This window comes from Palaemon carinicauda, chromosome 19 (assembly GCF_036898095.1).
Source record: "Palaemon carinicauda isolate YSFRI2023 chromosome 19, ASM3689809v2, whole genome shotgun sequence".
NCBI lineage: Eukaryota > Metazoa > Arthropoda > Malacostraca > Decapoda > Palaemonidae > Palaemon > Palaemon carinicauda.
The window spans coordinates 109,618,745-109,640,171 of NC_090743.1; the positions used below are offsets into that span (position 1 = coordinate 109,618,745).

Below are 21,427 nucleotides of genomic sequence, written 5' to 3' on the forward strand. Positions count from 1 at the left end.
GAGGTCCTTTTAAGAATCTCAAGACGTGAACCACGTTCCAAGGAGGAGGCCTAATCTCTGACAGAGGGCAAGTGATTTCATAACTCTGTTTAAGTAAATAAAGCTCCAACAAAGAGGAAATCTCAACTCCTTTACGCCTAAAGGCGAGGTTTAAGGCTGAGCGAGAGCCTTTCACCGTCGAGACAGAAAGAAACTTTTCCTCCCAAAAGTATACAAGGAACTCCTCTATTACTGGGTTGCTGTGGCCTGATTGGTAACGTCTCTGCTTGGTGATTGCCAGTCGAGGGTTCGAGTCCCACTCAAACTCGTTAGTGCCATTAGTGTCTGCAACCTTACCATCCTTGTGAGCTTAGGTTGGGGGGTTTGGGGGAGCCTATAGGTCTATCTGCTGAGTCATCAGCAGCCACTGCCTGGCCCTCCCTGGTCCTAGCTTGGGTGGAGAGGAGGCTTGGGCGCTGATCATATACTATATGGTCAGTCTCTAGGGCATTGTCCTGCTTGCTATGGCAATGTCACTGTCCCTTGCCTCTGCTATTCATGAGCGACCTTTAAACCTTTTAAATAGTGGCATTGAGAGGAGAGATATTCCTACCATAACAACAACCACAGATGACTCTCCGTTTAGCCTGGTAAACTGAGGCTGAGGACTTACGCAAGAAACTGGACATTCTCTCCGCAACTTGTTGTGAAAACCCCTTCTGATAGAAGAGACAATGGATAGTCTCCAAGCGTGAGGTCGACGCGACTGCACGGTTCTGTGAAAGACGTTTGCGTGTAGTTGTTTGAGTAGATCTGGTAGGGGAGGAAGCTCTCGCAGTAGATCTGCTAGAAGTTCAGGAGGTCCGGAAACTACTCTGTGTGATGCCATAGCGGAGCTATAAGGGTCTTCATTAGATCTTTGGATGCTTTGGTCTTGTTGAGCAGTCTTCTCATCTGACAAAATGGGGAGAAAGGCTTATACGTCGGTATTGCCCCAACGTTGTTGAAATGCATCTTGCCATAGAGCCTAAGGGTTAGAGACTGGAGAACATTACAGCAGAAACTTGCTCTTCAGGGCTTTGCTGGCTATCTGACGATTAAGGGACCATTCGGAGCCTACTATCTGAGTTGCTCTGCTCAGATTGTCCAGGAATGAAGCGAGCTGAGAGACAACCCGAATGATCTTCTGATCATCTGAGGATCTTTACTGCAAGATGACATAGAGGTTGCAAAAAGGTACCACTCTGTTTGTTTATGTAAAACACTCCTGTGGTGTTGTCGCTCATCAACACCACAGAGTGACCTGCTGGCAACTGTTAGAACTGACGAAGAGCTAGGTAGGCTGCTCTCATCTCTAGAAGATTTATGTGCTGGTACCTTTCTGACTCTGACCAAAGGCCGGAGATCGTATGGTGCAGCAGGTGAGCCCCCACCCCTTTTGATGTATCTGTGAAGAGCATCAAATCCAGAGGGGGAACAAGAATATTCTGGCCCCGTTGAAGGTTTTCGTCTGCCATCCACCAATTCAAATCCGTCAACTGGTCCCGAGTTATAGGAACTAGATTGTCCAGTGGATCAGAGTGTTGGTTCTACCAGGACTTCAGCTGCCATTGCAGGGATCTTATCCTGAGGTGGCTGTTTGGAACTAGACGGATGAGAGAGGTTAGATGGCCTCACAGACTCAACCATCAAGAAGCCGGAAGGACTTTTTTCTGATGAAGGTTGCAGCCACTTGCCTCAGTCTGTGTACTCTTTCGTCTAATGGGAAGACTTTCTCTTGGACGGTGTCTATTATCATACCGAGGTATATCAGCCTTTGTAAAGGCTGCAGTAATGACTTCTCGTCATTTATCAGGATCCCAAGATCCTGACAGAAGTGTCAAGGAAATGAGCCACAGGGGATCTCCATGACACCTCATTAGCTATTCTGAACGGCCTATTCTCACCCCAGATAAATAATGTTGTCTATGATAATGGTTTCTGTTAAAATCACAAAACTCTAACACATCAATTCCAGTGCTTAAAAATATAAAGTTATAACCATCAATGATATGAACACATCTAATTCAGTCTTAAATTTTACAGTTGTAAATCATAAAGAAACTAATTTGGTGAACTGTGAAAATGATTACTAACACATAATAATGAAAATGTAGATACATACCTGTCAGCCACAAGACCATTAATGGGGGATCCTACCAGAACACCCAACATATACATGCTCTGGTAAGTGGCACGCAAATACTCCTTTTCACATACCAGGCCAAACTGTTGACATATACACATTACTTGAGTACAGTACAGTGCTTAATTGTAACCAATTACAGTACAGAATATGAATTCTTAAAAAAAATGATGATTAAGTAGGACAAAAATGTAACATTAACAAATATACTGTGTAAAGAAATTTCCATTCAGTCCAGTTTGAAGTGAGCAATCATATACTTCTGTATAGTACTCTGCAAAGAAAAAAACAAGCTCATGAAGGGTGTGGGGAGAGGGAGGCCCATTGAGAGAGGCAAGACTCATCAGAGGGCAACAGTTACAGCATGCTATAACATAAAAATTAGAATAGCGCCAACGTTATCCCTGCGTGTCGTAAGAGGCGACTAAAAGGGACGGGACGAGGGGGCTGGGAACCCCTTCTCCTGTAAAAAATTCCTGCGAGACATCGACAAGGAGATGGAGCTGGGGGGAGAGTGACTGCTCCCCGCACTCTAGTTTTGGGGTGTTTAAATGTGTGTGGATGTAGTACGATAGAGAGTAAAAGATGTGAGATTGGAAGTATGTTTAGAAGTAGAAGGATGGATGTATTGGCCTTGTGTGAGACAAAGATGAAAGGAAAGGGTGAAGTGATGTTTGGTGAAATGTCTGGTAGAGTGTCTGGGATTGAAAGGGGAAGAGCGAGAGAGGGTGTGGCGTTATTGCTGAGTGAATGGATGACAGGTAAAGTAGTGGAATGGAAGGAGATATCATCTAGGTTAATGTGGGTAAGGGTTAGGTTGGGTAGGGAATGTTGGGCGTTTGTCAGTGCGTATGGGCCAGGTAGTGAGAAAAGTGAAATAGAGCGGAATGAGTTCTGGAATGATTTAACTAGGTGTGTAGAAGGACTGGGTAGAAGGAATTATGTAGTTGTTATGGGTGACTTAAATGCTAGAGTGGGTGCTGGAGAGGTAGAAGGTGTCATTGGTAAGTATCGCGTACCAGGTGAAAATGAGAGTGGTGAGAGACTGGTAGACATGTGTGTTGAACAAGAGATGGTAATAAGTGCTAGCTTCTTTAAAAAGAAAGATAAAAATAAGTATACATGGGTAAGAGTGGCAAATGGAAGAGTAGTAGAAAGGGCATTAATGGATTATGTGTTGGTAACTAAAAGAATGTTTGGAAGATTGAAAGACGTGCACGTGTTTAGGGGTATGGCTAACGGTATGTCTGATCATTTTTTGGTGGAAGGAAAATTAGTTGTAGCAAAAGAGTGGGGGAATAGAGTAGGTGGATGTAAAAGGGAGGTAGTGAGGATTGAAGAGCTAATAAAACCGGGGGTAAAAAGTAAATATCAGGAAAGGTTGAAAATGGCATATGATGAGGTGAGAGTAAGAGAAACTGGTAATTTAGAGGAGGAGTGGAAGTTAGTAAAAGAAAATTTTGTTGGGATTGCAAGTGATGTATGTGGCAAGAAGGTTGTTGGAGGCAGCATGAGGAAGGGCAGTGAATGGTGGAATGAAGGAGTGAAGGTGAAAGTGGAAGAGAAAAAGAGGGCTTTTGAAGAATGGCTGCAGAGTAATAGTATAGAGAAGTATGAAAAATATAGAGAGAAAAAGGTGGAAGTAAAGCGCAAGGTACGTGAGGCAAAGAGGGCAGCTGACCTGAGGTGGGGTCAGGGATTGGGTCAGTCATATGAAGAGAATAAGAAGAAGTTTTGGAAAGAAGTGAAGAGAGTAAGGAAGGCTGGCGCAAGAATTGAAGAGACAGTGAAAGATGGAAATGGAAGGTTGTTAAAAGGAGAGGAGGCAAGGAAAAGGTGGGCGGAATATTTTGAAAGTTTGCTGAATGTTGAGGATAATAGGGAGGCAGATATAATTGCTGTTCCAGGTGTTGAGGTGCCAGTGATGGGAGATGAGAATGAGAGAGAGATAACAATAGATGAAGTGAGGAGAGCACTAGATGAAACGAGAGTAGGAAAAGCATCTGGTATGGACGGTGTGAAAGCTGAGATGTTGAAGGAAGGGGGTGTGACTGTACTTGAATGGTTGGTGAGATTGTTTAATATGTGTTTTGTGTTGTCAATGGTACCAGTAGATTGGGTTTGTGCATGTATTGTACCACTATATAAGGGTAAGGGAGATGTGCATGAGTGTTGTAATTCAAGAGGTATTAGTTTGTTGAGTGTAGTTGGAAAAGTGTATGGTAGAGTATTGATTAATAGGATTAAGGATAAAACAGAGAATGCAATCTTGGAAGTACAGGGTGGTTTTAGAAGAGGTAGGGGTTGTATGAATCAGATTTTTACAGTTAGGCAGATATGCGAGAAATATTTAGCAAAAGGTAAGGAGGTGTATGTTGCGTTTATGGATCTGGAGAAAGCATATGATAGAGTTGATAGGGAAGCAATGTGGAATGTGATGAGGTTATATGGAGTTGGTGGAAGGTTGTTGCAAGCAGTGAAAAGTTTATACAAAGGTAGTAAAGCATGTGTTAGAATAGGAAATGAAGTGAGTGATTGGTTTCCGGTGAGAGTGGGGCTGAGACAGGGATGTGTGATGTCGCCGTGGTTGTTTAACTTGTATGTTGATGGAGTGGTGAGAGAGGTGAATGCTCGAGTGCTTGGACGAGGATTAAAACTGGTAGGCGAGAATGACCATGAATGGGAGGTAAATCAGTTGTTGTTTGCGGATGATACTGTACTGGTAGCAGACACAGAAGAGAAGCTTGACCGACTAGTGACAGAATTTGGAAGGGTGTGTGAGAGAAGGAAGTTGAGAGTTAATGTGGGTAAGAGTAAGGTTATGAGATGTACGAGAAGGGAAGGTGGTGCAAGGTTGAATGTCATGTTGAATGGAGAGTTACTTGAGGAGGTGGATCAGTTTAAGTACTTGGGGTCTATTGTTGCAGCAAATGGTGGAGTGGAAGCAGATGTACGTCAGAGAGTGAATGAAGGTTGCAAAGTGTTGGGGGCAGTTAAGGGAGTAGTAAAAAATAGAGGGCTGGGCATGAATGTAAAGAGAGTTCTATATGAGAAAGTGATTGTACCAACTGTGATGTATGGATCGGAGTCATGGGGAATGAAAGTGATGGAGAGACAGAAATTGAATGTGTTTGAGATGAAGTGTCTAAGGAGTATGGCTGGTGTATCTCGAGTAGATAGGGTTAGGAACGAAGTGGTGAGGGAGAGAACGGGTGTAAGAAATGAGTTAGCGGCTAGAGTGGATACGAATGTGTTGAGGTGGTTTGGCCATGTTGAGAGAATGGAAAATGGTTGTCTGCTAAAGAAGGTGATGAATGCAAGAGTTGATGGGAGAAGTACAAGAGGAAGGCCAAGGTTTGGGTGGATGGATGGTGTGAAGAAAGCTCTGGGTGATAGGAGGATAGATGTGAGAGAGGCAAGAGAGCGTGCTAGAAATAGGAATGAATGGCGAGCGATTGTGACGCAGTTCCAGTAGGCCCTGCTGCTTCCTCCGGTGCCTTAGATGACCGCGGAGGTAGCAGCAGTAGGGGAGTCAGCATTATGAAGCTTCATCTGTGGTGGAAATGTGGGAGGTTGGGCTGTGGCACCCTAGCAGTACCAGCTGAACTCGGTTGAGTCCCTGATTAGGCTGAAGGAACATAGAGAGTAGAGGTCCCCTTTTTGTTTTGTTTCTTTGTTGGTGTCGGCTACCCCCCAAAATTGGGGGAAATGCCTTGGTATATGGATGGATGGATAACATAGCATGATGTACATACTGTATCAGTAACTGTGCTTAGCAAGGATGCCTCAGCCTTAAGCCAATTTATGTATGCTCAGTACTATACAGTCCATCATCATTTCATTTTTGTCTACTCCCACCAAACGTCAAATGTCTTCTGCTTTATTTTGCTCAAATTTTCAATTTTCAATTCTGATATACAAGCAAGCACTTAACGAGTTAAGAAAGTCAAAATGTAATCAAGTGACCTTAATAAACTACATTTCAATATTTTTTTTCAAAAATGAGGTTAAAACCACTCTATTTATCAAATACCCTATTAAGCATTATTTTGCTATAGAGCAGATACAACTAGACCTAATTATAGAAGAGCACAGATGATGTAACTTCATGAAGTTCATACCATATGCAAACCATTACATTACATAGGCCAGTACCCTCTTTCACCATAAAGTAGGCCTTCAAGTTCCCTTTCCCCTTAACTTTCAAGAGTAGCCTATTCAGTAAAAAGAGATTTAAAAAAATATTAAAATCCACAAAAATTACATGCCCCCTATTTCCATTCTTAGTATTTGAAATTCTATACTGGCAATCACTGGAGCAAAAACTAACAGCATTTGGGGCTAAAAGACATAATAATGAACAAACTATCAATCATATATTAATTGAATCTTTGTAGCAACACAACATAAAACCAACATCTAGCAAAGGTTATAACATACAAAGATCTCACTAGGGAGGCAAACCTCAAGGGATGGGATATTTTTTATTTGCCAACCTCGTTATAAAAAAAAAATCTTGATTCATCACAAGCCCATCAATCATACACAACTTGCCAGTAGGAAGGATGGTTTCAGTATGATTGAGAGGATTTTGTGAGGTAGAAAAAAATTATATTATAAAATCTTAGCTTTTTATATATATTGTACATTACTCTTATGAACACAGTCTGAAAGCTATAAAGCATAAAAAATAATTACAAGATAATTCTTAAGACTTGGGGAATGAACAATATTTTCCAGTACTGTATAAAAATAAAAGAATAATTAATTTCCCCTCTTACCTCAGATGTAATGGTATGTGTGAATGTAGTATTGTCAAACATCCATTCTGTACACTTATTTTGTATGGACGTTCCATTTTCGCCTGTAGATGAATAATAACAGGAACCTCTGAAAAATGCAGTTAATGCATTAACTTCAATTTAGCATACCAGAAAGAAATGAATACTGTAATATTTCTATATTTCGATTTCCATTAAAAAATATTAAAATCAATCATGATCTTAACCCTTTTACCCCCAAAGGACGTACTGGTACGTTTCACAAAAGCCATTCCTTTACCCCCATTGACGTACTGGTACGTCCTCGCAAAAAAATGCTATAAATTTTTTTTTTTTTCATATTTTTGATAATTTTTTGAGAAAATTCAGGCATTTTCCAAGAGAATGAGACCAACCTGATCTCTCTATGACAAAAATTAAGGCTGTTAGAGCAATTTAAAAAAAATATACTGCAAAATGTGCTGGGAAAAATATAACCCCCTGGGGGTTAAGGGTTGAAAATTTCCAAATAGCCTGGGGGTAAAAGGGTTAAAATGATATTTTGACTATAAAATAATTTTTTGAATATACTTACCCGGTGAATATATAATAGCTGACGTCTCCGACGGCTCGACAGATTCCAAAAACTCGCGAGCGATCGCCGTGAAGGTTGCGGGTGTGACCACCAGCGCCGACTATCGGCCAGATACCGCATATACTTGTCAATTTCTCCAGTTCTTCTCAGTCCGCTGGGTCTCTATCGGGGAGGAAGGGAGGGCCTTTAATTTATATATTAACCGGGTAAGTATATTCAAAAATTTATTTTATAATCAAAATATCATTTTTAAATATTAAACTTAGCCGGTGAATATATAATAGCTGATTCACACCCATGGTGGTGGGTAGAGACCAGTATTAATACAATAAAGGCGTATATGCTCAAGAGTCTTTTGACAATTATTTCATAAAAAACCAACTTAAGTATAGGTACCTGGTAAGGAAGCTGACTCTGATGATTACTTTGCCTCATTAGTCTGCTTTCCTCACGAAGCCCAGCCATCCTCTCAGGATGCTGAAAAACTCCCAGGAGCTGTTATATCCAGGGCGAACACCCCTATAACAGGACCTCATCAATACCCTTAATCTGGGCGCTCTCAAAAAAACACATTTTGACCACCCGCCAAATCAAAAAGATTGCGAAAGACTTCTTAGTCTCCCGTACAACCCAAAATAAGATAAAAAGTTTCAAGTGTAGATTAAAAGGATATTGGGATTAAGGGAATGTAGTGGTAAAGCCTTCACCCACTACTGCACTCGCTGCTACGAATGGTCCCAGTGTGTAGCAGTCCTCATAAAGAGTCTGGACATCTTTCAAGTAATATGAAGCGAATACCGACTTGCCTCTCCAAAAGGTCGCGTCCATAACACTTTTAATGGATCTATTTTGCTTAAACGCTACTGAAGTTGCTATCGCTCTGACTTCATGAGCCTTGACTTTAAGTAAATTACGATCCTTCTCACTTAAATGAGAGTGTACCTCCCGAATCAAAAGTCTAATAAAATAAGACCACGCATTCTTAGACATGGGCAAAGAGGGCTTTTTATCGGAGCACCATAAAGCCTCTGAACAACCTCGTAGCGGTTTAGCTCTGGATAAATAAAATTTAAGAGCTCTAACGGGGCACAGCACTCTTTCAACTTCATTCCCCACAATCTCAGAAAGACTGGGGATATCAAATGATTTAGGCCAAGGACGAGACGGAAGTCCATTCTTGGCCAAAAAACCAAGTTGAAGAGCGCATACTGCTTTATTAGTGGAGAAGCCGATGTTCTTGCTAAAAGCATGTATCTCACTAACCCTTTTAGCCGAAGCCAAGCACACCAAAAAAAGTGTCTTGAGGGTAAGATCCTTCAGGGAGGCTGAATTTAATGGTTCAAACCTGTTTGACATAAGGAAACGTAGGACCACGTCCAAGTTACAAGCAGGAGTCGAAATATGACGCTCCTTGGAAGTCTCGAAAGACCTTAGCAGGTCTTGGAGATCTTTGTTATTAGAAAGATCCAAACCCCTATGCCTGAAAACAGAAGCTAACATGCTTCTGTAGCCTTTAATGGTGGATGCAGAGAGGGAGCGACCGTTTCTCAGATAAAGCAGAAAATCCGCAATCTGCGCTACAGAGGCACTTGGAAGAGGAAATAGAGGAGGACTTGCACCAGTCTCTAAATACCTCCGATTTCGACTGATAGATCCTGATGGTAGAGGATCTTCTAGCCCTCGCGTTCGCTCTAGCTGCCTCCTTCGAAAACCCTCGAGCTCAAGAGAGTCTTTCGATAGTCTGAAGGCAGTTAGACGAAGCGTGGGGAGGCTTTGATGAAATCTCTTCACGTGAGGCTGTCGCATGAGATCCATCCGCAACGGCAGACTTCTTGGAACGTCTACCAGCCATAGAAGTACCTCTGTGAACCACTCTCTCGCGGGCCAGCGTGGAGCAACCAACATCAACCTGGTCCCTTCGTGAGAGGTGAACTTCTGCAGCACCTTGTTTAGGATCTTGAAAGGTGGAGAGGCATAAACGTCCAGGTGAGACCAGTCCAGCAGGAAAGCGTCTATGTGGGCTGCCTCTGGATCCGGAACTGGAAAGCAGTAAGTCGAGAGCCTCTTTGTCAGTGAAGTCGCAAAAAGATCTATGGTGGGTTGACCCCATGTCATCCATAGCTTCTCGCACACAGTCTTGTGCAACGTCCACTCCATGGAGATGACTTGTCCTCTTCTGCTGAGGCAGTCCGCCAAGACATTCATTTTTCCTTGCACAAATCTCGCCAAAGGAGGGATGTTACTTGCCTTAAATGGAGTTCCTTCTGATCCGTGGACCAAAGACCCGAGCATTCCAGACTGTCCAGTGGAGCTCCCTAACCCAAATCCGATGCAACTGAATACAACACATGGTTTGGGTTCTTGATCGCAAGAGAAAGACCTTCTCGAAGTCTGATGTTGCTATCCCACCAAGTCAGACATGTCTAGACTGAGTTGGAGATTGGGAAAGAGATACTCTCTAAGCCCTTCTCCTTGTTCCAATGGTTAAGGTGAAATTGGAGAGGGCAAAGGTTGAGTCTCCCCAGAGAGATAAACTACTCCAGCGATGAAAGAGTTCCTACGAGGCTAGTTCAAACTCTTACAGAGCAACTGTTTTTCTCTTGCAAGTGAAGGACTTTTAACAGAGCTTGTTCCATTCTTGTGGGAGACGAAAAGGCCCGAAAAATCACACTGTATCTCCATTCCCAAATAAAGAATAGTCTGGGATGGGGTACTGTAAGTTACGACTTCTCTACGTTCACTATGAGACCTAGCTCCTTGGTTAGGTCTAATGTCCATTAGAGGCTCTCCAGACAGCGATTTAATGACGACGCCCTGATTAGCCAGTTGTCAAAATAAAGGGAGGCTCTGAATCCTCAAAAAATGTAGAAAGCTTGCTACATTTTGCAAGGCCCTTGTAAAAACAAGAGGAGCAGGAATGAGGCCGAAGTACAGTGCTCGAAATTGGTACATTACTTTCCCGTCCACAAACCTCAGATGTTGTTGAAAGTTTGGATGAATCGGGATGTGGAAGTATGCATCCTGAAGGTCGAGAGAGACCATCCAGTCGCCTTCCCTTACTGCTGCCAAGACAGATTTGGTAGTCTTCATCGTGAAGTTTGTCTTGACAATGAACACATTGAGCGCACTTACATCTCAAGTACTCCTGCAGTGAACGTGGCTGCCCGATCATTGGAGCCATCCCTGATAGCCTTGTTCCTGCAGTGAACGTGGCTGCCAGATCATTGGAGCCATCCCTGATAGCCTTGTTCCTGCAGTGAACGTGGCTGCCAGATCATTGGAGCCATCCCTGATAGCCTTGTTCATGCATGACATAATTGTACAGCAATACATTGACAGCTGGAGAGACCTTCTTACTTAAGGCTCCCAGGGACCAATCCAACAAATAAAAACTTCAAATGCTCGAAAAAAAAAAAACTCCTAACAGGAGATGGTCTAGCTCTGAAGCAGACCATAAAATCTTGGAGCGTCTCATGGCTAGACAACGAGGAGAGTCCACAAGGCTTAAGAAGTCTCCCTGGGCAGAGGCAGGTACTCCCAAGCCGAGAACTTCTCCTCGAGCTTCTCCTGTGTCACACCAGATGCCCGAGCGAGAAGCTAATTAAGAAGGAGGAAAAGCAAAAGCAGACTTTCCTAAACTTCTGGATTCCAACCAGTTTCCCAGTAAGAGCATGGCCCTCTTGGAAAACAAGAGAGAACTGACTTCGTAAAAGTAGGCGTCGAAGAAAGTCTAGGACAAAATTTCACTAAAGAAATTCACAATTAAAATACAAGGGATTGTTGGACCACCCTAGGTTACTCCTCTTCTGAATGACTCCCCAAAGGTACATTAGTCGAAAGGGGGTCATCTACTTCTTCAGAAGGCACATCATCTGATAAATCTAAAGTCTTGCGAGAAGGAGATTTATATTCAAAATGACATGAAGGAAAAGCCTGACAGGCTACATCAACTTGTATATAAACAGAAGTTAAAGTTGGAGGGTCGATGTCACGTTGTGACTGCAGAGAATGTTATTCTACTACACGTCGTGACAGAAGTAACTGACGTTCAAACGTCCCGTAGTAACAGCGGTGACTGCTGTTCGATGCTATATCGTGACTACGATGACTGACCCTCGACGTCACGTCATGTCTACGGTGTCTACCGCTCAACGTCACGTCGTGTCTGCGGTGTCTGCATCTCAACGTCACGCTGTGACTGCGGTGGCTGACGTTCAAAGCGAACAAAGTTACATCGAGATTTATGCTCCGCATCTCGCTTAACAGCAAAGCTGTCACTAGAGATAACGTCAGCATGGCGTAACAAAGCTCGTCTAGAAGGTTGAAGACCCGAATCACGTATCCCAGAACCGTGACGTACAAAAAGCAAAGGATCCTTTCGCACAGGAACAGGATCGAAAGCTTCTATTGAAGAATGAATGATTTAAAGTTTTCAGGCATCCTGACATCTAAGGTCATTGACGCCGGATTTCTATTGAAGAAGAAAGCTTTAACAGCATATCTAACTTCGGATCAACCTGTGACTGCAGTGGCTGACGTTCAAACGTCACGTAGTAAACAGCAGTGACTGCTGATCGATGCTATATCGAGACTACGGTGACTGACACTCGATGTCACGTTGTGTCTACGGTGTCTACCGCTCAACGTCACGTTGAGTCTGTGGCAGAAACGTCTGTACATGAACGTCATCGCTATGAACGGGACTCTTATTATGACTACAGCTAGGACGTTGAACTTGTTCTGAAGGAACTAATAAATGTTTCAACCGTCTCGAAACTTTACACCCAGGCTTTTAAAGAGACGAATCATCGGAAGACGAGGAGAAAATTCGTCTCTCCTGTCTTATGGCAAGGACGTGCTTGCCGAGCAACGTCTGATACCTTTGAGGGAACGTCTGTTCGTTGGTTTACACTCCTCACTCCCTTAGGTCCTACGACATTCCTTCTCCCTGGTGCAGGGGAGCCTGAAAGAGGTCTCGGACTAGGCAAGTGACAAGCACGAACAAACGAACCCTCCGCAACACAGAACATGTTTTTTGCACTTACTTCACTGATATCGTATTTTTCAATAATTTCACATTAAACATGAATAAAACTGATTTCTACCAGAAGCACGCAATTCTCCCTTACATCAAAAGGTTAGAATTGCGAAATGAGTCGTATAATGTAAGCACATTAGTACAAAATGAAACACACATGCAAAAATCAATAAACATATACATATATATCGAATAAAACGGAAATATATAAAGTTAAAAAGATCAGTGACTGGGAAGGAGACTAAACACTAGTTCACTAAGGACTACGTTTTCAATCTCTCACCGTACAGTGCCTTGGGACGAGAATAAAAACTAAACCGTTTTATCCTCTCTCCCCGTACAGAGACTTGGGACGAGAGTAAAAAAAAAACTGAATCGAGAACAACGTTACTCGCTCCCAAACTCCTTGTACAGAGACTTGGGACGAGAATAAAGATCGGATCGTTCTCTCTCTCTCTCTCTCTCCGTCTCTCTCTCTCTCTCTCTCTCTCTCTCTCTCTCTCTCTCTCTCTCTCTCTCTCTCTCTCTCTCTCTCTCTTGTCACTCACAAGAGAATGGCCCACTCACCCTTCGTCAATAACAGGTTATTTGACTAAAGGAAAAAACTGAAAGGACTAAGAAATTGAAAATTAACAAGTTCCTTTAAATTAGTATCTAAAACACTTCAGTTTGAAAGAAGAATGAACAAAACGTCAAAATCGATTTACTCTTTCTGCAAAGTGAAACCGTGATTCTCTCTTTCTCTATCGTAACGATAGAGCGCAAACTGCGTAGCATAAATAAACCAAACGTTAGTTCATCTTTGAAAAAACAGCACGAAGACTATTCAAAGAATATATTTCTTAAAATATTTTCTAAAAAATATTCATTTCATCACTCTTACAGAGCAACTGTTTTAAACTAAACAAAAATAAAAGTTGAATGGGCTCAACGTTGTTTAACTTCGTTTTCCAAGTTAGGACCGCCTACACAGACTAGGTAAAGGCCGCATAAAAACAAAAACATAAAATTTATCTTGATGTTTAGTATAAATGGAAAGCTAATCGAAGAGGCCTAATAAAGGCGGGTGAGATATAAAATATAAAATATATAGAGGTAAATCTATAAATATCAACAATAATTTATAAAGTGATAAAATAAATACTAAAAGCCTTTAACACACTTCCGTACACTGAGGGAAGGGTCGGCCATCTTTTCTCTATGGAAAAACCAGAGATTAAAAAAAAAGCAAGGGCAAAACACTTTTCCTCTCCTTTCAAAAGCATTTCTTTTGAAGATAGTATTGAATAATCCAACACGGCGAAAGCAATAAAACCCAAGTACTTCACCAATTCGGTCGAAAACTCGAGGTCATAAAGCGAGCGGAACCAACTTGTCGACAAGACCGACAGAGAAGAACTGGAGAAATTGACAAGTATATGCGGTATCTGGCCGATAGTCGGCGCTGGTGGTCACACCCGCAACCTTCACGGCGATCGCTCGCGAGTTTTTGGAATCTGTCGAGCCGTCGGAGACGTCAGCTATTATATATTAACCGGCTAAGTTTAATATTTAAAAATGACAAATTCGGATATCATTTGTATTTTTCCTAACGATACAAACCTGGAGTTATTTATTTGGATATTCTTTCGGCATAGCTGGAAGGTAGTCAATTAAACTTTTAGTGCGAGGTGGCAACCCTAACCGGACACTGGGTCGGGGGTGGCCAGGGGTACCCAACTAACTAATTAGTAAATATTTATATCTCTTTATTTTGACCTAATACATTGTATTCAAAGCTGATGCTAGGGGTTATAATTTCTTCTTTAAATAACATTACACGGATCAAGAGAATTCCCAATATTTCTTATGGGAAAATTGGGTTTGTTTTACCAGCATTATGGTTTGCAAGTTTGCTCCTGGAATGAATTTGAACTTGTACACTAAGGTATCACTGTACTATACAGTATAGCATTGACCTCTGAAAAATACAAGCAGTATTTATTATAACAAGGAACATTTTATACTAAATCTCAATATGCTAATACAAAAGAAACAATCCAGTTCTGAAACTGCCCTTAAATTTAAACATTTAACACTAACTGTTGAAAACCTGTATAATTTCTACTAGCAAATAAAAATCTTCAATACAAACTGGATTAAAATACATATATATATATATATATATATATATATATATATATATATATATATATATATATATATATATATATATATATATATACACATATATAATTCCATTCAAAAACATCAAAATCAATCAAAATCCGAAATATAGAATTCTTGGAGGTTGGAGATCCTGTTAATAGCAAACGTCTATCTACAGATAGCTGTCCTTCTAAGACCATATCTTGGGTAATAAGATTTTAAAATATTAGGTCAACAAATTTTGAAAAGGGCCATTTCTCATAATGTATAAGTAAAAAAAGAATACTGGATGCTTAGCATATAGAATTTGGCAACAACCTAGAAAGTGGAAGAGCACTAGAGGGACAGGGCACAATGGCCTACGTAAAGAACACGGCACAGTGGCTTACTACTATGGGAGTTCTTGGTTTGGTTTACCAATTACAGTACAGTACATGAACATTTTCATGACTCCAGAATAATTACTCTAACATCTCCCCTGTAACAATATCCACATTCAGTAATTGTTTCGAATATTCACTATGCATAGCTTAATCATTGTTGCACCGCACGTTTCACACACGCTTGTACACTTGTACAGTGTAACATTATTTCTATTTTTTGTATATATCGCTCTCCCTTCATACTGATAATAACCAGTTGAAGCCTGCCTGTTCATAAATTATTTTGTTAAATTTTTGTGACTTTCTTGCTCAAAACAGCTTGTATATAAACTCAAAATCTGTTGAAATAAAGTTAGTTCCATTCAACTCGCCTCTCACTTATCCCCTAACAGTTCTTCCGCACATCGTTGTTCATAACACCACTGTGCATTTAGACACCACTAAAGTTGTTCTTAAATATATCGTAGTTTTTAAATAAAAATTAATTTTTTTAAGCTATACAAACCCAAGACCTTTTATTATAGCAGATTCATTTGGAGCAGAAGCCAGGAGCCGATACATTATGAATCAAAGGTTCAAGATGGCCAATTGAGTGGGGGGTGCCAGACAGATTCACCATCTGAGTCCTCATTTTCATTTCTGCATAAGAGGGGTTTAGAGGGGTGCCTGAAGGGGAATTTCTTAAAAGAACTTTGATAGGTAATTATGAAAAATGGAAATAGTTATCAAAAAAAAACCCTGACTTTTTAATACTGAATAGGAGACCCCTCATTGGTAGGAGGAAGTTCCTTTTGAATCTTGTTGGAAAATTCTTTATTTGGGTAGTCTTCAACCTGTTCATGATGAGGAGTACAGTTGATGACCCTATGCACCCCATAATCAGCTACTCATGTAGGAAGAGTAATCTGTCAGTGCCCGAGGTATGTTTGATGAACCAAAGATAAAATCAAGAGAAGAACTCTTTCTACAATAGAAGAAAGGGAGTGTTAGGGTTAACAGACTAGAGGCCATATGAAAATATGTTTGAAGTATATAAGCAATGGGTCTGAGTACAGTATGCCAAATCTATTCTCACCTCTGATACAAGAGGATGGAGGTGTTACTTGTTATAAACAATGAGTTTACTGTAGATGACAAGCACTCAAATGCAAAGCCTACCTACATTTCACATCTGGGCTAGAAAGTAATGGCCTGACTGCTGCACCCAAGGGAGAGGAAAGAAAAATAGTTATTCATTATACCATTTAATCTAGTTTTACATCAGGCCATTACTGAACCTTACAGGAGATGCTTGTCTGTCCTGAGAGGGAGCTGGGAGTACTGGTCGTCTATTAGGTGTTGAGTAAGCAGTACAGAACCAATGAATAAGGTATTCAACGAGTTGTGAGCAACTACTGTCAGGTGAAAGGATGTGAAGGGGGTTTATTTATATGAACCTTCCTCGATGTTCATATTACTTCTCCTCCAGAAGTTCTGTTTATTGATGTTTATAAAAAATCCCATTTTCTTTCCTTTCAAAAGATAAAAGCCTCTAGTAAAGTAATAAAACAACCTAGCGGTTAAGTCAGGAGCGTTTTACAGTTATTCTGTTGCATCAGTGATATGAAGATGTATCCCTCTTCCTGATTGTGATATATGTTTATTGTGTTTTAAATTGTCTTCCTAGCTGGATTTGTTACCATTCCTGCTCAGGATAGGAATATGCTTTAAATAACCATTTAGAGAAGTATAAGGGCTCACTGTTACTCTCATAGAAAATCGGTCATTCTCAAAACAGTCAATAGTCAGGTCTAGTGATCAAAAAGACAGGGTTTCATTCAGTAAGGATCCCAAATGTTCACAACTCCTTCCAAAGTTGATCTCTCTTGTAGAACCTCAAATTGCTTAATTACTTCAGATCTTTTTGCTGTTAAACCCTTGCATTCCTGTATTCCTAGTTACCATTTTGGACAGCCAAGTTGTGAGTCAGAAGACTGAGTTTGTCGTCTGAATCTTAGTGTCCTTCCTCTAATTAAAGTAATTTCTGGAGATGGCATTTCATATCAAAGGATTATTTTAACAGTTTAATGTTGTTAGGGATGTATCAAATAAAGCTGGTCGATTGCATCACATTCAGGATGAGAGTGTTTTGTTTGCTTACAAGCTCAGCCACTAGCTCATCACAGGCTTACATTAATTAGGTAAACATTAACACTCGAACTTTTATTATCATTACAAGTTTTACTATGATAGAGACTTCAAGATTATGGTTGGTTATTAGTATTCAATAGAGAAACAGTTGAAAATGTTTAAACCACAAAATAATAGTCCATTATTATACTGGAGATGACACTACAAAAACTATGCCTTTTGTCCCTGAACCAACACCAACAGGCCAGTGGTAATTACAAAATAGGTTTGTGAGATACGTGTAGAGATTTATCTTACAGCTAAAACACTCCTTTATAACTTGTTCTCATGAGGCTATTCACTCGAAGTATTCAGAGAGAGCTACTTCTAAGACTATACAGTATACTGTATATCTGCCCAATTTTCTTGTAGATACAGTATGTCATTAAACTATTACTACTGTATTACTAAGGATGGGCGCTAATTCTAGTTTCATTTGGTCTTTAGTCTGTTACTTCAAAGACGTTTTGACTTATATTAGACTGATCAGTTACCTGACCTTGTTATAGATTGCAATATCATGTACTCCATTGAGCTCATCATCATGGCTAATCCACTAAGATCTTTAAATGCAACGTTTACAAGGTAATTTAATCACTAAAAGGATATGAAAGGGCTTTTTCGCTAGGAAAATGCGCGACTTCTGGCTTTATGAGCCTTCACACGAGGAATGGACTTGAATTCTTCATTAGAGAAGGAATAGGCTTGTCAGATAACTTCATGAAGCCATAGACAATGTGTTTTTAAACACATCCTTTTTAGTCCTGCTTGTACTAACAATGAGTCATTGACACCTCAGGATAGAGAACCATCTCATCTTGATCAGTACCAGGAACATATTGGAGAAAAGGAATGAAGAATGATTCAAATCTTTGGTCAGAAACCACATTGTTCTGGATCTTGGCTATAAACTAAAAAATGAAGGACATCATCGAATCTCATCCCTTGGAGCAAAAGATTAAGTACAACAGCCTACCAAGCTCACCTCCCCTTTTTGTTGATGCCAAAGGTAGTAGAAAAAAAAGTCTGTTTAAGATTGAATCCCTGTCTGGTGACCTCTTCAGTGGCTCTGGGTTCCCTGGATAGACAAGACTGTTCAAAGCTCCTCATGAGCAAAGATAACTCCTAGGAGGAGGAAAGATCCACAACCTTTAGTCAAGACTTGGCTCTGTGCATATGTGTAACCTTTAACAGATGAGACAGAGAGACACGAGGAAATCCATAACATACTGAATAGTAGCTCCAATAGGAAATGTAACCCTTTTGTGACACCAATTGCAGATATAAGTCCATACTTTCCCTGGTAGACAGCAGCTTAGGACTTCCAAAATCATCCAGATATCTACGAAGACCTGAGGAAAGCCTTTTGCTCTTAGGAGGTGCCAGACAGACTAACCATTAAGCGCAAATGAGTTCACCAACTAAGGAACCACTGAAAGTGCACTTGATGGAGAAAGGTGGGCCTGGATGGAATCTTCTTTTGAATATCAAAGAAAAGCAAGATTTTCTGACAATCGCTACTCAGTCCCGTATCTGAAGACTGATTTAAAATCTATCAGCTGCTAACTTTATATTAATGTGATTTCCCATATCAAAAGGACGAGGATTTGTTACCACATTGAAACAAATTTATTTCGGCTTTTATAAAGAATTTTCTGTGCTCAATAAAGCAACATCTAACATGTAGCCACCAATTAACATCATACAAATAAACTTCCATTCTGAAAACTTGTTATTGCTGGAACAGTATTATTACATACTTAAAAAAACATTTAATTGAGTAAAAATAATATGGCTAAGTTCACAATCTTAATGCTGTAATCGCCATAAAACAAAGTTATAACATAGTTTATGTAAAAATGTTATTTTCATTAGTAAAATAAATTTTTGAATATACTTACCCGATGATCATGTAGCTGTCAACTCCGTTGCCCGACAGAAATCTAAGGTCGGGATACGCCAGCGATCGCTATCCAGGTGGGGGTGTACACAACAGCGCCATCTGTGAGTAGGTACTCAAGTACTTCTTGTCAACAAGAACTCAATTTTCTCCTCGGTCCACTGGTTCTCTATGGGGAGGACGGGAGGGTTCTTAAATTCATGATCATCGGGTAAGTATATTAAAAAATTTATTTTACTAATGAAAATAACATTTTTCAATATTAATCTTACCCGATGATCATGTAGCTGATTCACACCCAGGGTGGTGGGTGGAGACCAGCATACATGTTAACAAAAGAAGCTAAGTATCCCGTATTTCATTTTATCAGTTATTCAAAATAACAAACATAAAATAAATAAGTACCTGGTAAGGAAGTCGACTTGAACTATTACTCTGCCTTTTTTAAGTACGTCTTCCTTACTGAGCCTAGCGGTCCTCTTAGGATGCTGAACGACTCCTAGGTGCTGAAGTATAAAGGGCTGCAACCCATACTAAAGGACCTCATCACAACCTCTAACCTAGGCGCTTCTCAAGAAAGAATTTGACCACCCGCCAAATCAACCAGGATGCGGAAGGCTTCTAAGCCTTCCGTACAACCCAAAAAACAACAATAAAAAGCATTCAAGAGAAAGATTAAAAAGGTTATGGGATTATGGGAATGTAGTGGCTGAGCCCTCACCTACTACTGCACTCGCTGCTACGAATGGTCCCAGGGTGTAGCAGTTCTCGTAAAGAGACTGGACATCTTTGAGATAGAATGATGCGAACACTGACTTGCTTCTCCAATAGGTTGCATCCATAACACTCTGCAGAGAACGGTTCTGTTTGAAGGCCACTGAAGTAGCAACAGCTCTCACTTCATGTGTCCTTACCTTCAGCAAAGCAAGGTCTTCTTCCTTCAGATGAGAATGTGCCTCTCTAATCAGAAGTCTGATGTAGTAAGAAACTGCGTTCTTAGACATCGGTAGAGTAGGCTTCTTGATAGAACACCATAAAGCTTCTGATTGTCCTCGTAATGGCTTTGACCTTCTTAAATAGTACCTAAGAGCTCTTACTGGGCAAAGTACTCTCTCTAGTTCGTTCCCCACCAAGTTGGACAGGCTTGGGATCTCGAACGACTTAGGCCAAGGACGGGAAGGAAGCTCGTTTTTAGCCAAAAAACCGAGCTGCAAGGAACATGTAGCCGTTTCAGATGTAAAACCTATGTTCCTGCTGAAGGCGTGGATCTCACTGACTCTTTTAGCTGTTGCTAAGCAGACGAGGAAAAGAGTTTTTAATGTGAGGTCCTTAAAAGAGGTTGATTGGAGCGGTTCAAATCTAGAAGACATTAGGAACCTTAAAACCACGTCTAGATTCCAGCCTGGTGTGGACAACCGACGTTCCTTTGAGGTCTCAAAAGACCTAAGGAGGTCCTGTAGATCTTTGTTGGTGGAAAGATCCAAGCCTCTGTGGCGGAATACCGCTGCCAAAATACTTCTGTAACCCTTGATCGTAGGAGCTGATAGGGATCTTACGTTCCTTAGATGTAACAGGAAGTCAGCAATCTGGGTTACAGTGGTACTGGTTGAGGAAACTGCATTCGCCTTGCACCAGCTTCGGAAGACTTCCCATTTAGACTGATAGACTCTGAGAGTGGATGTCCTCCTTGCTCTGGCAATCGCTCTGGCTGCCTCCTTCGAAAAGCCTCTAGCTCTTGAGAGTCTTTCGATAGTCTGAAGGCAGTCAGACGAAGAGCGTGGAGGTTTGGGTGTACCTTCTTTACGTGAGGTTGACGCAGAAGGTCCACTCTTAGAGGAAGAGTCCTGGGAACGTCCACTAGCCATTGCAGTACCTCGGTGAACCATTCTCTCGCGGGCCAGAGGGGAGCAACCAACGTCAGCCGTGTCCCTTTGTGAGAGGCGAACTTCTGAAGTACCCTGTTGACAATCTTGAACGGCGGGAACGCATACAGGTCGAGATGGGACCAATCCAGCAGAAAGGCATCCACGTGAACTGCTGCTGGGTCTGGAATCGGAGAACAATACATCGGGAGCCTCTTGGTCATCGAGGTAGCGAATAGATCTATGGTGGGCTGGCCCCACAGGGCCCATAGTCTGCTGCAAACATTCTTGTGAAGGGTCCACTCTGTGGGGATGACCTGACCCTTCCGGCTGAGGCGATCTGCCATGACATTCATATCGCCCTGAATGAACCTCGTTACCAGCGAAAGCTTTCGATCTTTTGACCAA

The 21,427-nt window shown here is 41.2% G+C and overlaps 1 protein-coding gene across 7 annotated transcripts in view; it reads right to left on the minus strand.

Annotated features, from left to right (window-relative positions):
- Positions 1-21,427, minus strand: part of LOC137658722 (organic cation transporter protein-like) — a 178,880-nt gene that overhangs the window by 60,723 nt on the left and 96,730 nt on the right. For 3 of the 7 annotated variants that reach the window (XM_068393721.1, XM_068393722.1, XM_068393720.1), the window contains 2 exons: positions 6,946-7,028; positions 2,144-2,247 (listed from right to left, as the gene is read on the minus strand). In XM_068393721.1, the coding sequence (XP_068249822.1) occupies positions 2,144-2,247; positions 6,946-7,028 (187 nt within the window). Of the gene's footprint in view, positions 1-2,143; positions 2,248-6,945; positions 7,055-21,427 lie in introns of all 7 variants that reach the window. The other 4 variants (XM_068393719.1, XM_068393723.1, XM_068393725.1 and 1 more) reach the window with 3 other exon arrangements.